General features: G+C 45.0%; 1 protein-coding gene across 11 annotated transcripts in view; it reads right to left on the bottom strand.

Annotated features, from left to right (window-relative positions):
* Positions 1-15718, bottom strand: part of CHD9 (chromodomain helicase DNA binding protein 9) — a 204980-nt gene extending 189262 nt beyond the window's left edge. For 7 of the 11 annotated variants that reach the window (XM_090061866.1, XM_090061871.1, XM_090061872.1 and 4 more), the window contains exons 1-3: positions 15577-15718; positions 6549-6731; positions 3482-3573 (exon numbers count right to left, since the gene is read on the bottom strand). Coding sequence is in view for 1 of the 11 variants with exons in the window: in XM_090061876.1 (XP_089918002.1) it covers positions 6549-6560 (12 nt within the window). In the remaining 10 variants the exon portion in view is untranslated. Of the gene's footprint in view, positions 1-3481; positions 3574-6548; positions 6732-15400; positions 15531-15576 lie in introns of those variants that run through there. The other 4 variants (XM_090061868.1, XM_090061876.1, XM_090061867.1 and 1 more) reach the window with 3 other exon arrangements.
* Between the last annotated feature and the right edge of the window lie 1680 nt (positions 15719-17398).

The raw sequence follows: 17398 nt of genomic DNA, 5'->3' as shown, positions 1-17398 counted from the left end.
GGGCTGTTCATCAAGTGGTCCCACCCCTCCAATCAGCAGCAAGGGGAGGGGCCACATGACAGACAACCCTCACCCTATTAGTGGTGAAGGATGGGGGTGGCAGACATCTTTCACAAGCTCACAAAAATGGGGCAGGGCCCACAGGGGCCCCTCAGCCACAGGCATGGGGAGCCCCCACTGCAATATGCTAGCAAAAATAGTGGCCAGCCCTGTCAAACTGGCTGCCAAATCTGCCTGTCAAATTGGCCAGCTGCCTCCTTGAGTTGGGTCGATACCAACAGCTAACTGTTAAGCTACAGGAGTATATCAATATGAACATCTACAGAATAATTATTGTTTTTTCCTAAAAATAAGATTAAGACTATCTGCAGTTAACTTTGTCTTTCCTTAACTAAAACACACCATGCCATCTGCAATCTTCAGTCATGCTGTTGCAGCTAAAATGTAATAAATACAATTTTCTGGGACAAGGACTTAGTTGCTTGATTTCTGTCCTGTGAAGCATCCTGAATAATTTGCAGCAGAATAAAATAATTGCTGTAGTCATGACTGAATCAGAAATAGGGACAATTCCTTCACATTTCAATCGCTGGTCATTCAACAAAGTACCTAAACTTTAATCAGGTCAAGTCCCTGTAAAGCAGTGATCTCCAACCTTTTTAAGAAGATTGCCTTTGGCATTTAAAAGCAACCTACGATCTACTGTGCACTACCGCCACCCCTCTCCTCCCTTCCCACCCAGCAGGCAAGTCTGTGAAGAGGGAAAGGTGGGGCAGATCAAGGCAAAGGGAGAAAAATTATTTGGAGGCATCCCTCCCCAGCAAGTAAGTCTCGGAGGAAGGGGTTGACTCAGAGAGATCCCAGGGTCACAAAAATCTATGTGGGGAAAAACACTGGGGTGGTGCACGTGGCCTAGCCACAGCCTAGCCTGCCAGAGCCACACTCTGGCAGCTGGCCAGGCTCCCAGCTGCAGGGAGCACCTGGCACAATTTACCTCTGCTCCTGTCTCTGTGGCACTCTCCCTTACCGTGGAGGCCTTGATCTAACCCCCACTCCCTCCCTCCCCCACCAACTGACCTGCTGGGCTGAGGTGAGTGCATGCATACACGTGGGCACTCAGCCCACCTACCCCAGCCTTAGATCGACTCCAAGAGGCTCCAACATCTACCAGTGGATCGAGATCCACTGGTTGATGACCACTACTGTAAAGCATAACAAAATCTATTTAAAACCCCTAGTTACTAGTATTACTAGATACAGTAAAACAGAATTGCCTGGCTAGCTACAGAACTAGTTATAAATCAGGTCAATTTCCCTCTGCTTATGACCATTGTGACCAAAAGGCAGTAAATATCAAAATTAAGCCCCCCGCCAAAAAGGCTGAGAGAAAATAAGGTAGAATACAATACAAGAAAATAGTTACCTATAAAAGACACAGATAGAAAAGACAAAGTAGACACTGAAAAGGAAAAAAAAAATCCGATTTATATATAACAACAAAAAACATGCCAATTTCTGGTTTTGAAAGTGAAATAGAAAGTTAATTGACAATATCACACAAATACAAATTATAACACAGAATACAGAATAAGTTTTAATGTCTTTGACTCCTGAGGTAAGTTCTGGAGACATGATAATAGAATTTTTTTTTGATCTTATCAAGGTGGCTTATTATTTGAGCAAGCTCACATTAAACATTCAACCCAATATTCTGATAATGACATCACTTTCAGATACTGTATATGAACAACAGCTCCATGTCAGAAGAAGCAGATTAAAAAAAAATATTAGAGTTCCTTCCTGATCTCAATGATCACTTTTACAACAAAATTTGAGATAATAATATCCATGTTATACGAATAAAACTAGATAGCCAGAGCAAAGAAAGTTAATTATTCAGACAGCCAACAAAGCAGGTACGTAGACAGAAAGACACAGTTACAAAGCAACAAAATTCAAAACACAGGTAAGAGTTAGAATATGCACTGGGCAAGATACTATTAAAACATTTTCATTAATTTGAACTTGTATACCATTAGCATTCTAGCAGGTAATTCCCAATGTATTATGATGAGCAAAATAATCTTCAACTCATTCAATTCTTGAAAAGTGTTATGAAACATTTAAATTGAGAAAAAATAACTATTACAAAGAACTAAGATGACAGTAATGAAAGCTAGCATAACAGTGGCAGTACCAGATTTAAAGGATTGCTATCAATAGTCACGAAGAGAACTTTTGAGAGTTTCAGAGAGGTGTGTTTTGGGTGGGCAATAGGTAATTGTATTACCTTAGGCTTAAGACCTGCCACACAACAAGTTGTGTTTCTTCTAGTTCTCACTGGGCAGATATACACAAAAATGGACATTTAGGGGAAAAGTCTATTTTCTACAGTTGTCATCTGTAGCAAATGACAACTTAGCAACAAAGATGATAGCTTCCAAAAAGGCATTATCCATTATCTTTTCTATTAAGAACATTGTGGCTTCGTTCCACTGAAAAAACAAATTATTTTCAGAGGACATTTCCTCATGGGAAGATACTAGCATTTACAATCAGAGCTTTATGACTGTTAGCTGTATTTCTTAAAATGCCATTTAAAAATGAATTTCAATTCAAGCTATGGCCTGGTAAATTCTCAGAAAATTACATCTGTTCACAGAGTGCAGAAATTTTGGGAAGGATGCACTACATTTCATACATCAATATAAAGAGTCATGCACTGTTTAAGTGCAAAGCTGCATTCAACTTTATAAAGTTGCCAAAAATGTCTTTATATTATACTAAAATTATTTTAGATTTTAATTCACAGTAGCACAATCATTTCCTTATGCATGAAAACAGAGGATAAACAGAACTTGAACACTTATCTAGATGAATACAACATTCAAGTAGTGTTGCCAGCCTCTTGGAAAGTCTCAATTTCTCAAAACAGTTTCGTTTTTTTTAAATGGCAGTTGGCATGTATTGCTTAAACAGCTAATAAAAGCGTATGTAGTATGTTTCAGATGCCGATGTATTCAATGCCAGATCTCTTATAATTGTAAAAGAAAAATTAAAAACAAGCTTATAGTATTCACAAACTTTCCCAAAAAGGCGTCTCAAAGATGCAGAGAACCTTTCCCCGGAAAGCACTACACTGTAACCTCAAACTGGAGAAAAAAAAGTTAGATAATTACATAAATGCAATCAATCATTCTCCTCCTTTTCCTCTAAGATCACCAAGAATAAAGCAGGAGAATGACGACATTAGTTTTGCTTCTTTAGATTACAATAATCCTAAAGTGTACAAGCATTAGTTGTCAACAACTGAAATTATTAACACTTAATATACGCTCTCAGATGACAATGACCAACGGTCTAGAGAATCAAAGGGTATCTTAAAAATCCCTTATGGAAAGACAGAAGTATTCTTTTACAGTGAAAATATTCCCTGAAATATTTGAATAAAAAAACCAATCAAAAACAAAGGCATCCTTACCCATGAATGGAGAGTACATATTCTTCATGAAGCACTGAGTAACTTAAGGAGATATTTTGTCCCCACTAAGGTACTTTATAATGACTAGAGATCTGAAAGGTAAAGCACAGTGACAAAAACGACATCACACCACACTTCAACGCAATTTCTTCACCTAAGATAAGTCAACCTCCAAGTAAATTCTATGACAGTACTACTTTCCAACACTGGAAACTAACATTTACACTGAAAGAAGCAACTACATATTTATAAACTACTCACTAATCTTAAATGAGTAAAATGGAATTTTTTAATTAGCAGAAGGGGAAAAGTAAAGGGGAGAAGGACCATGATGTTGTGCCAAAGTTTTTAAAATGGCCAAATATACAGACTAAGACCTTTGATAAAGTTTGTTCTTTAGCATCAAGGTTTAAACTTGCCAACACTTATACACTGAAAAGCAGTACTACTGTTTTGCAGAAAATAAGAGCCACTGCTGAAAAACTACTGTGATTCCACACCAATGCTTGACAGATCTACTTACAAATATTAAAGCAATATGGTTTATTGAGGGGGGAGAAAAGGGGACAGAGGGAGTGTTTACATTTAGTTGGATGGCACGTTCCCAGCCTCCACTGTACACAGTGGGGAGCCCATAGAACCTAAAAAGGCAGCAAGTATGCAAACATATATACTGAGAGAAAGGGAAGATATAAAAACTTCTAGGAACATTGTACTAGAAAAAGATACATAAAAAAGCCAAAAACGAAAAAAAAGCAGATCATTTCCCAACCTCAACATAGAAGGAAAGAAGAAAAAAAGAAAAATGGGTAACACACATGTACTGTATTTTTCACATACGGCATGTCCCTCTGTATAGTACACACCTTGATTTTGAAGGGGAGCCTGAAGGGGGGTGGGGGGAAAAAAATCTCTGATAAAGGTAAATGCTGAATCCAGTCCTGAACACTGGCTCTAGAGCCACAGGCCAGGTCAGACCTAGCGCACAGAGTCCAAGACCACAGGCCAGGTCTGAAGCTGCGTACTGGCTGTGGAGCCACGTGCCACGTCTAGGTTCATGTGCTCTCCCCACAGCCATGCACTGAGCCTGGTAATGCAAGTTATGTCCAGGTCAGATCCAGACCACAGCTCCGAAGCCAGCACATGGGGTAAGGTCTGGCACACCAAATCCAGGGATCTGTGCCGGGTGGGATTCAGCATGCCAAGTCTGGCTGCATACCAACTCTACATGCCAGACCAATCCAGAGTGCGGTCAGGGAGAAGCTCCCCATGGGTTCACAAATTTTGTGGCAGGGGCAAGGAAGGAAGTGGTGACAGTCTTAAGTTGCCATGGCTCCAAGAGCTGTAGTAATTAACTTTGCCACTTGTCCACCAAAATTTCTGGATGCCTGGGGATGCCTTTGTCCTCAGATACAACAACAGGCATTCTGATTTCTTCCAGCTGGCTCTGGAGTAAAGGGCGCAGGTTGTGTGTGAGAAAATACAGTACATTCCAATTCTATATGCTTTCATAGACAACTCTACCCATGTCACTTCTCCCTAAAAAAAAAATAATAATAATAATTTAAAATACACGCCCTCAGTTTCCTGGAGAACTGTTTTTCATGACCTTCTTTAAGTTGGTCTTGTAAGCACATTGCTACAAGTTTTACCCCTAACCTTCCAACCTCTTACTTTTTCAAATTTCACAATATTGAGATACCTTTTTTTTAAAGCCAAACACAACTCATTCTCTACATACTTTCAAACAGTACCCTAACAGGTAAGGGGGGGGAAAATGTTCCCTGTACTGCCTATTTGCAGCACAGACTCTAAATTTGATACTGGGAAATCGCAATATCGAAAGAAAACACGCTGGAAAAAAAGCAGCACAAGACATGCTCATGGAGTGTTCCTGGAGGTAACTGGAGGCTGGGTCCTCCAAGGAGATGCTCTAGCTCCTGGCCAGAGTGCGTCTCAACACCTGCTATGCACCCTGCTGCTCCAGCACACTGCCTCAGTGTACTAGAGCAAACCGAAGAAGGGCAAAGCTGGCAGCAGTGGCTCAGACCCAGGCTCTGTCCCCTGTAAACAGGGACAGAGAAGAAGTTGTGGAGGGGCTGTCACATGCCTGCTCCCCCAGCCCCCATGGTGCACAGCCCTGGTCCATCAAGTCATAACCCGCTGCAGGCACAGCCCTGCAGTGATGTGGCATCATCTGAGACCCAGGGGCTGCACATGGCATATGGGGCTGGCCCAGACCACTGGCAGGAGCCTTCAAATAGGACCAGAACAGCTCCTGCCACCACCCATGGCTCTTAGCACTACATGTAGGAGCCACACACCATCAAGCCAGGCATGTGGAAAGCTGGCTCAGCTGATGGCGTGAGGCTCCTGCGGTCCCCATCCAGGTCTGGCAGATGTACAGACATGGAGCTGCAGACAAGGGCCTGGATGTTGTCACAGGTGGCAGCAGGTCACAGCCAGGCAGCATCTCCCATTGCCAGACTGCTGAAATGGGTAGAGGGTGCAGAGGCCACTCTAGAGGCCACTACTGCAGCAGTCCAGCTAGCACAGAGGCTCTCTGAAAGAGGCAGAACAGCGACAACATGGGGTGCTGGGTGGCAGCACTCCATCTCAGCCCCCTCCCTCCGTCATTCTGGACGGACAATTGGCTAGTGGAAAAATACTGTCCTTCCTGTCCACTACCAGCAGCAAGCAAAAGTCCTGCAGCATGAGGTTAACAGATATTTTACCCGCTACAAGTTCTCTCATCTTCCAGCAATGAACTCAAGAACCCATGCGTTACAGTTAACTATCAAGTATTACTAAATAGATAAGGTTATCAAATGTGTAACTTTGAAATAATTAATGCATCAACAGCCTATTCCTAATATTTATGAACCAATTTCTAGATTTAAGGTTTTACAACACAGAAATTAACAGAATACTAGCAGTTACTTTAAAGATTAATGAATTTACCTTTGGAAAAAAATGAACCGTAACTCTGAAATCAAATATTATCCTCATCTCCAAAAGTCTACAAATAGACATCCACAATTCAGAAAACTGATTTAACTGAACTTACCATCTGGTGCATGTATTAGCTTAAGTGTTTGGCTTTCTGAAACATAGCTGGCAATCAAACTCTTCCTCAAAGGGATACTGTCTCAATACTTCAGATGAATCTATTCCTCAGGCCACAGAGAACACTTGTTTGATCAGCCTCAGTTATGAAGACAACTGTGGAGTACTTGTCCTTTTGAAGAATCTTGTAAAAAAAAGCCAACAAACATACTAGGTATCAGGAAGTGTAAATCAACTAGATACAATGCATTATTTTTTAAAGTTTGGCCAATTAAAAGTGTTCCAGGTATAAACAAGGTCAATGACAATTATGTCACCAGGTTCAGAAAAATCAAACACTTAAGCAAGGCCATAGAAAACACGGGTTCCAAGCCAGTTTCATAGTTTAAGACAGACAGCTTTAACTGTACATTGTGTTTTAGTTACTTTGCCACAGTTCTAATCAGCTTAAAGTTATAATCAATTTAGGAATTTCAGTAAGGACATTGCGGCTTAGCAGAAAGCAATGTTTTTTTTCTGAAATTCTGAATGGAAACAGCAAGTTATATAAATATTATGGACTATATTTTACCACAACAAACTAAAAGAGACCTGAAAAAAAGTCAGTCAAATTTGGACTAGTTTACCCCAGGCAGAACATATTCCAGGAATGACCTACCATGAGCCAAGCAAGCCTAATATTACTTTGCAACATAGCAACTCTAAAAAAAGATAGAGATACCTTCCTCTGTGTGTAACACGTGGACGTGTGTATGCGTGCACACACTATTATTCTCAGGATCCTCAACATGCTGTTTCTAGCATTCTAAAGCATCACTATTTAAAAACTCTTTAACATCTATATGCAGTCTGGAATAGACTGTTTCAGTTTGGTTGCACTGCCTACTTTGCTCCAGATACAGGTAAGTAGGACATCACCCCAAATTCATGAAGAGACAAAACTAAATGAGATATATATTATTTAGTTCCACAGATTTATGACCAAGTGTCTTGTACGCAACACAATTTTGACATGCAGTCAACTTTAATTAAACTAATCTGAACTGGGTACAAAGCTTCAGTATTTCTTTGTAACCACTAGTATTAGAGCAAGTATGTTTTGTGCCTATCCAAAAAAAAAAAAAAAATTTTAATATACTGAGATTAGAAAAAACTAGTTAAACAGTTCTACATATTGCGCGCTTGGAAAAAGAATATACAGTAACCCAAATGTTTTGCATGGCAGAAAAAAATTTAGAGGTTTCAAAATTCTCTTGCAAAAGTACTAGTACAGATGTAATCTTGTTAGCTTCTTTTGCTCAAGGTAAATTTGGAGCAGTCAAAAGTAATCTATGATTTTTATAAGGAATTCTGACAAGATTCAGACTCTCTGGAGTGAATTCTGGCTCACTTTTGTTGCTGGTTAACCAAGTATCTATTTCCTTGCCTCAATATGACATTATGAAGAGCATGCTCTTCCCTTGGTAGAGCAGAATGATTACAGCCGCATGAAAACCTGTATCCTTTATAAAATTAGGAACATAGTTTGAGTTGGGAAAGGAGGCAAAATATACATTTGCTCTTACCCTTCCCCAGTATTTAGAAAGGAATATTGGGTGGTTCGAAGTATGCTTTTGGTGCTTATAAAAATAGGTCCGATTGCGGAGATGGAGCTTCACAAGATTCCCTAAACACCTTTAAATTAAAAAGGCCTTTATAGGGCTCTTGAAAAATTAAAGACTTTACTTCAGATATATTGCAATCATCATTCATATTTACTTCAAATATGACCTGCAATACCCCCCTTTCTGCAGCCTAGGACCTTTCCTGAGCATGTACATTATAATCTGTGATGTGGACAAATATTCACCAAAACCTCCCAAAATGAAACACTTATTTTCACTAACATCTCTAAATTGGATGATGTCATACATCTCCCAAGATTAAGATTAATGTACTAATCCCTCTCCATGACATAACTATACCAATACACTTTAACTTTGACTTTTAAGAACTCTTATTCCCATCTTATGAGTGTCCTGGTGAACTGCTCTGGGCTCCAAGCAGCACGCTGGATTTTGTGAGCAATGATAATTTTATGATTTGAAGATACAAATGAAGGACAAGGCAGAGGCCATATTTATTTTGCTGGTGAGTAAGGGCAATCTGAACACAGACTGACAGTACCAAAAACTATCAACACTTAAGAATAGTCTTCCTGCGCAGGGAAGGAAGGATAATTTCCTGTGTACACTCAAGAAAACAAACAAACAGAATTTAAATTTTTGATAATATCTTGAAAGCCATGGTCAGATTACAATGCCACAGACACTCTCTCCAAACAACGCTCCCTAAGTAGTTCAGAACAAGTACATAGTGACAGGCCATCCCTTCTTCAATGTATTTACTCATATACAGTTTCATCTATAAACTTACAAAGAGCATATAAAATAAGTTTTAGAGATGACATACTTAGATCTCAAACAACAGATTTCAGAAAAGTGGAGTGTGATACTTCCTAACATGTTATCCTGTCCTAAATTAAAGATGAAACCAGTTCGAAGTGATGGTCTCTTAAAATACTACGAACTTCAAGATGTTTGGCAATTATTTCTCCAAAGAGATTCAGAATTCTGAATTCTCTATTAGTGGTGCTCTGAAGACAACAGTGGAGAGCCAGTGCATATTCTTATCCCATATTAACACCAACACCCTTTGTCAGAACCTCTGTCTCACAACCACCTATCAGTAAAATGAGGGCAACACTTAACTAGTTCACAAGGGTTTACGAGAATCAAAAATTGTTACACACAAGGCTTTAAACATCTAGTTTACAGACTGAATTTTATTATAACTTCTGAAAAATGGTAACAAATATTTTGACAAGATACAAATGCTAATAAATTAACGTTACAGGTTTCCCTAGCTTTATGTGGTATATGTGTTCCCACAAAACTGTGCATAAATCAAATTTGCATAAAGGGAACCCAGTTTATAAAGTAATAAATAGGGATCCATTCCCACCGCAGCGAGGGATGGAGGAAGACTGGGACTAGAAAAGGGACGGGGGGAGGGGTGCAGCACAGCCCATCAGCTGCTCCTGGGGCTGCAGCAGGGAGCAAAGCAGAGGGAACTGTCAGTAGATACGGGGCATGAACAGGGGGGTGCAGCTCTTGCTGCTACACACACCCGATGAGGGCTGTAGGCTGGGGCTGTGCTGGGCCCAGGGGGCGCATGCCCCCGGAGCTGCACATAGGATGAGAACAGGCTGCCGCTGCAGGCTGGGGCTGGCAGCAGCACTGGGCTCTTCCCAGTGCTTGGGGCAGGCTGCAGCAATGCAAGGGGGGCTGCTGCCACCCCAAAATTCACCATAGCCTGCCCCCCCGCAACCTGCTCTCCTAGCACCACCGAGTGCCAGGAAGAGCCCGGTGCCACCACACATCTCAGCCTGCAGTGGCAGCCTGCCCTAATCCTATGCGAAGATCCAGGGGCAGGCACCCCCCAGGAACGGCCCGATGCAGCCCCTCAGCCTGCAACCCTCCCAGGGTGCTTGTAGCAGCAAGAGCCACACCCCGCACCCATTGACAGTTCCCTCTGATGTACTCCCTGTAGAAGTCCTGGGAGTGGCCGACAGGCTGCACCATACTCTTCCCCCTGTCCCTTCCCCTACAGGCATACAGTATCTCGCATAAAGCAAATTTACCTTGCATACAGTACTGACCCCCAGAAAAGTGAAGACAAGCTGTGCTGCGCCCTGGACCTCAACTTCCCCACACTCACCCCAGCCCCTGCTGCACCAGACCTGGGAACAGCCAATACCACCTGCCTGTACCACGGCACAGTGTAGCCCAGGGGCTGGGATGAGTGGGGCCAAGGGGAGCCTAGGGGGGTTCGGGGCACAGTGCAGTCCAGCAGCTGCTGACATCGGCCGCTCCCAGAGCAGCTGCAGCAGGGGCTGGGGTGAGTGAGGCGTTGGCCCAAAAGCCCTTTCCCCTCCCCCCAGACTTACCTGCTAGGAGCACCTACGCTGATCACATAGGAGTGAATTTACCTCGCATATAAAGAATTTTATACCCAAATATAACGGGTATAAAAAGAGTCATCACATAAGAGTGAATTCAAACATACAGAACCCACATAAATCGAGGAAAACCTGTATGTGGATTTAAACCCCAATTAAATTATCATTTTCACTGGTTTCATTACCAGAACAATTCCATTGTTTTTAATATTGACTCGATTTACTAGAGTGAAAGCGAAAGAAAACCCAGTCTCAGTTCATATTAAGAATGGACTACAACTTTGGGTTATTCACATTATTAAAACGGTATTTTCATATTACTGTTTAAAGAAAAACAGTTGGAGTACTGCACCCAGTTCTGGGCACCGCACTTCAAGAGGGATGTGGCTAGCATCTAGAGGGTCAATGGGCAGCGGGTCAGGTCCTACAAAGAGAGGCTGAAGGGCATGAATCTATTCAGCCTCCACAACAGAAGACTGAAAGGGGATCTGGTGGCCGTTTACAAACTCACCAGGGGGCACCAGCAGGAATTGGGTGAGTCTCTGTTCCCCCGGACACCATCAGGGATTACTGGGAATAACGGCCACATATTGTCCAGCCTGAACCTTCTGTCTAACATCAGGAGACACTACTTTACGGTTAGAGCTGCCAACCTCTGGAATGGACTCCCAAGGGAGGTGGTGCTCTCTCCTACCTTGGGGGTCTTCAAGAGGAGGCTGGACAGATATTTGGCTGGGGTGTTATGACCCCGCACTCATTCCTGCCCGGGGTAGGGGGTCGGATCTGATGATCAGTTTAGGTCCCTTCAGACCCTAAGCACTATAAACTATGAAAAAGTTTTCAGAGATATTTAAAAGTTCATTAAATTTTCAGTAAATGTCAAAATTACAAGATGCTATTATATGTTGTTTACTAGTAAAGTTCATTTCTATTCTTAAACTTCTAGTATATTAGACAAAAATTGTTCATGTTTTTATATTCTTTGTGTAACACAAGTGAAAATAGCCAACATGACATTGCAAAAAGAAGCCAATTTGGTAATCAGAGGTATTATTCTGATGTTTATCTAAGAAAAAAATTGTTCTTTTACTTGAGATAACTAAATATAAGGTAACTACAGGTTTTAAAACAGCTTAATTAATATACGAACTGCCCCCCAAATGTCAGTTTATCAAGACTTTGTTTTAAAAGTTTAGACAAATCTTAAATTTACACGAATAATTAAAAATGTTAATATTTGATATCTTCTTGGTGGCCAGTTTGAACTGAGTTGGAGGACTCAGCAACTGTTGAAAGTATTTTTATCACAAGGTCTCTTTCCTGACAAATTCTTTAAGGATGACAAGAACGGAGTGAAAAACTGATTTTGAACCACATTTTCCTCCACTTCTAGACTTACAGACTAACTACAGTGGCAAAGCAGCATTAAAAAAAGGGGGGAGGGGGAAACACTCCTGAATGCCTCATTTGACATGAGAACAATACTCAAATTAAAACATAGCTGCATATCAAACCAAACACATATCCGTATAATTGAATACTTAGAAGGCTTGATATGAATATATTGCATATATGTCTTACGTTAGTATATCTAGAGTATTTTCATTTGACACTGTTCTTCAAGTTGCACTAATTTTACAGCTTAATCTTCTGAACATCTCCCAGTATTGAAGTTCCTCCAAGACATGATCTCACAAGATTGCAATACAGCTTTATGTTTTATTTATTTTTGGCAAAATTTATAAAATACATAGCATTTACAATAAAATGAGGGTTGCTATGTTCAGCCATTCATCATTTCTCCCTTATCTATATGAGCTAGCCACTGAAAAAAAGGATTAGTAGCCCTTCCAAGTCATATCTGAATTAAGAGCTAGCTAATTATTTTGGGAGTTAGTGTATCCCCACAGAAATTAAATCCCAGAGCTCTGCTGGCTAAGAAACAGTCTTCATTACTTTCTCTGGCTGAAGGAGAAAGTGTATGTGAGAATGGAACAGCTGTCAGGTTGTAGAACCATGGTCTAATGAACAATGGCCAATTCATTCTTCATCCATTTATGCAAGTTCTGAACCTTCATGCTATTCAGTGCCTCCTCTCCAACCTGAAAAAGTAGGAGATTGGTAGAAAGGGAAAAATTATGCTAGCCAAATCTGTGAGAGTAAAGAGAAAAAGGAAAACCAACTGTAACAATACCTACTAGAAACAGGTGAGAAAGAAGACCTTATCCAGAAAGTCTAACTAGATCACATGAGAGAGGAAGGATTAGTATTACGATTACAAGGAAACTAAGCTGAATAAGAATACTTATACATTTTAAAAAAGGGCAGGAAACATTTACCGGGAATTGTTTGTGGGCAGTGTTAGAATGATGTCTGCTCACGTCTGATCTACGGTGATAGATCAGGCAAGAACAGGAGTGGGCAGTTATTTCGGTTGGAGGGCCACTTAACTTTTACTGAGCTGTCAAGGCCCACAAGGGTAGCCCTGCCCTTGGATGGGTGCCCCACTCCCTGGTTGCCACCTTGCGACTGGAAGTCCCACCTCTAACCTTTGCCACCAGAAGTCCCTCCCCGTGCCCCGGAAGTACTCCTTTTAGGAGGGAGCCAACTTGAAACTGGAAAAAAACCTCGAATCATACACTAAAATAATCAAAGATCCACTATAACTTATTTTAATTTTATTTAAAAAATTAATTGTGTCCTGATATGTGTGCTTGCATAGTGTATCTAGACACAATTGCATGATAACTCAAAATACAGTCGTACTCCTGTATGTTGTGCGGGGGCAGTAAGTGGGTTACATGGGGGCGTGGTTAGGGAGTGAGTGTGTGTATATGTGGTGTGGGTATGGTGGGTGGGGTGTGTTGGGGAGGAGAGGAATCGAAAGGTGTGGGGGCTAAGCCCCTGCCAGGGCTCAACCAATCAGGTTGTTCAATTCCCTGCTTTGGTGGGCAGTTTAAAAGCCCTGCCTAGAGCAGAGCAGGAAAGTACTCCTGCCCCAGGGGCAGCGGGCATAGGCAACAGCCTGTGTGCTGCTGGTCAATGGCAATCAACCCCATAACGGGCTCCCTCAACCAGAAGCATGGGAGAGCACGCCCTGAAAAATACCTGAAATAGGCTCTAGCAAGCCTACAGGGCCCCCGTTAGAGCCTTAATTACAGTAACTATTTAAAAAATATATTTCTATGGATGGTTTATCATGCAGTAATAAAATCTTTTTTTGTTGTTGTTCCTCACATTTTTCACTTAAAATCACTTAAGTTAGTGGTATTCTAAAGCCGTATTGGGCAGGTATGCAGCAACCGCCAAAATATCAGCAACATGCCTACAAGCAGAAACACCACATCAGCACCTCTTTTTGGGTAGGAACCATATGGCTATCTGAAAAAGGGAAGGATATTATGTCACCCACTATCCTAAGAAGTTATCACTATTTGACTTAGATTAAATAATTTAACATTCTAAAGGAACCTTGAAGAAAATGGCACCAAAGGCCTTTTTATCTACAAATAAAAGCTGAACAGAAATCCTACAATTGTTCAAAGATGCTAAAGTAGAAGATATTCCACATATGAAATACAAACATATTCTTATTAACTCAGTGTAACTATAAGTAAAATTAACTGAATGGAGGTGGGATAATGCTTGTGTCTAACAACAAGCAAACCTGAACTGGCTGTTTCTGGACTGACCTAGAACTGAAAAAAGATACAGAAACTAAACGGAAGGGGGCTCTGAAGAAACCTTTTATGATGGATAGCCCTACTTTTATTAAGAGGAAGACGCACCCTTAACAACTACTTCCCAAAGTAAAACCACAAACCTTCAGAAAAATGGGGCAAGTGAGGTAATGACCTCGCTCTCACTGATACAGTTTCTGACACTATATTTAAGACCCCTTCATGTCTTTTTCTGCTTGACTCCTATTTTGTCTCCAGCAGCCTGGCCTACTAATTCAAGAGGCTTGGTTTTCTCTTGCGGATGAGGACTGATGTGTCTATATCTGAAGACTGTCTGGTTGCTATGAATTTGGTAAAGTCTTTGGTGTGGCAAAATTGGTGAGGAAGGTGGAAACTTTAAATGAAGCCTGAAGGCCTTCATTTCACCTTTCGCGCCAGGGGTATGTACCTCACTCACCTCCCTGATCCCTGGCCCTCAAATATTTAATTGGGAAAAAGGGATTTCCCTTCCACATCACCCTGCTCACAGCAGCCCTTTCTGCCTCAGCAGGAAGTGGGCGCAAAGCTTCCATGTCAGAATAGCCACCAGCACCTTGACATCCAATCTTTCCAGTCAGGGAAGTCAGGCTAAAAATACCAACCCTACCACTGCACCAGCAGCCAGGCTTCAGGTCCCCAAGGGTGCAGCCCAGTAAGAAGAGAGGTCTCCAGCCCCCCACCAGGAACATGCCAGCCCCACAGCCAGTCCCAAACCCTCTCCACCTTCTGTATGCCCTGGGCCAGGCCCCACCCCACCTGGTACACGTGTGCCAGCCAGGCCTCAACTCCAAGCCCTCATTTGCCCCGATCCCCCACAATCAGCCTCTTCGCCCCCGCCCACCCCGGAGCCAATCCTCCATTCTGCTCGCCTCATCGCCGACACCCCCAAGGCCTGTCCGCGGCCTCCCTGCCCTGCCCTGCCCCGCCCCGCCCCGCTGGCGAGGACCCACGTCCACCCCTCCCCCCCGCCGCCGCCGCCGCCGCCCGGGGCCCTTGGGGAAGCACCTCCCGCCGCCCGCTGCGGCGGCGCAGGGCGGAAGCAGGCCCTGGTGGGAGGGAGCCAGGGCCGGCCGGTGCCTCGGGCCCAGAGCGCGGCCTGCGCCGGGAGCTGCCCTTCCCCGCGCACGTACTCACCGCCGGCCTCGCCATTACCGCGCCGGCAGGAGGAGCCGCGTGGGGAGCGCGCCCGCCCCCCCGCACTGACAGCTCCCGGCAGCCGGCGGCCTCAGTAGACGTGGGCGGTGGCGGCTTCCCCTCCCCCCGGGGAATCCCCCGCCCGGCGCGGAGCCGCCGCCGAGGGTGGCACTTACCGGGTGGCGGAACAGGCCTGCGGAGGGGCGGGGGAGGGGAGGGGAGGGGCGCTCACTCCCGCCCCGCCCGCCGGAGCCCGTGGGCCGATTGGCGAAGTTTTACCCGCTCCGCGCCGCCGCCGCCGCGACCCCAGCGGCCCCCGCCAGCCCGAGGGGACGGGCCGGGGGGCAGATTTGCATATTTGTCACCCCCGCGCTGATTGGCCGCGCGGCCGGGGCGCTGACGGGGCGATTCTCCGGGGACGGTAGGAGCTAGGGGGGCGGGCGCTGAGGAGCCAAGCACTGCCCCGGGGGGGGGGGCGGGGCCGGGCCGGGGGCAGCGGCCGAGCGGCTGCTAAAATGGTGCGTGAGGGGAGGGAGGAGCGCATCCAATATGGCCCCTCGGCGGGCAGAAGCCAATCCCGACCGCGGTTACTCTGGAGGCTGCAGCCGGGGCCGGGCTGTGGTGCGCTGGGCAGGCCCAGCCGCGCGGGGGCGGGAGGCCGGGTCGCTTGCCTTGCAGTGGCGCCATCTGGCGCGGCCGCTTGACCCGGCTGCGCTCCGCTGCCGCGCGGGGTTTACCCCGGCTGGGGAAGGAGCTCGCAGCTCACGCCGTTTCCCTGTGCCCGTTGCAGGGCGGGCGGCCCGAGCCTCGTCGCGCCAGGGACGAGGACAGAGCGACGCGGACCCACGCCCGAGCGACCCCGTGTCAGAGCTGCAAGTGCGGAGCCCGGGCAAAGGTGGCCACTCCTTGCCTGGCCCAGCCTCGGCCCGCATAGCGGAGGGGTCGTGGGCGCGGCGGCGGGAAGGAGGCAGATCTTATGTGCCCTCTTGGCTGGAAAACCCCCGTTGAAGGACTGTTGGATGAGGCTGTAAGGGCCACTGCTCCTGTTGGCCACACCCCGCCTTGGCCCCCATACTAGTGTGGGGTGGCACCTGCCATGGTGCCAAGGCCGCCTTATCTACAAATATAAGCTAAACAGAAATCCTACAATTGTTCGAAAATGCTAAAGTCTGGACAAGTCAGACACCTGTAGAAGATCCTGGAGGGGCGAGGGGAGAAATGATAGCTCCTGGAAGTGCTGGAAATGTGGCAGATGGCAGAGCCTGAGCTGGGCGGTCAGGACCAGAGAAAACTGAAGCTAGAAAAAAAGCAGTGGATGGACTGACTGACTGTCTTATGCTACAGAACTAGAAACTTTGGGGACAAAAGAGTGGCAGCAGCAAATTTGGCTGCTTCTAGGCCACAAAGCTGAGATGAGGCTTCAGTGGAGGGTCTTACTGACTTCTCCAACTGTAGAGCTAGGACACGAGAGAGTGGAAAGTGTACTCCTGCACAGAGAGCTGAGGAGTTGCTAGGTGAGGCTGGGGTAGCTGGTTGACACAAGATCCTGGAGCAGAAGAGAGCATCCCTATGTCCCACGAACTGTGTTGTGATGAAACTCCCAAAGCAAGAAATAAAGGGTACAATTTAAACTCTTCTGCAATAATGGGTAGGCAGAATTAAGCCCATGACCCAGATCTGGCCCACAGCGGGACTCCAGCCTCAGCCTCATGGAAACTGGCTGGGAGCTGCAAGCATGGTCCTAGCCCGGCCTGTCCTGTGCCTACACTGGGCCCTGTAGGTACTGGACCATGTACCTGGCCGGAGTAGACCAGCCAGGACATGTCCGGGCCTGTCTGCCTTCAGTGAGTGGCGACAACCAGGTGAAGCTGCTGCTGGGCACAAGGGAAAAGAGGCCTCTCCCCCTCGCTGCTGCTGGGCCCTTCTTGCGGTGCCTAGCAGGGCAGCAGTAGCAGTGGAGAGGTCCCACAGGGCAGCCTGGGTGAGGGTTTCTGGCAG

This window comes from Crocodylus siamensis, chromosome 9 (assembly GCF_052110815.1).
Source record: "Crocodylus siamensis isolate JL-2025a chromosome 9, ASM5211081v1, whole genome shotgun sequence".
Classification (NCBI taxonomy): Eukaryota; Metazoa; Chordata; order Crocodylia; family Crocodylidae; genus Crocodylus; species Crocodylus siamensis.
Note: the sequence above shows the minus strand (reverse complement) of the source record. Positions and strands in the feature narration are given on the sequence as shown.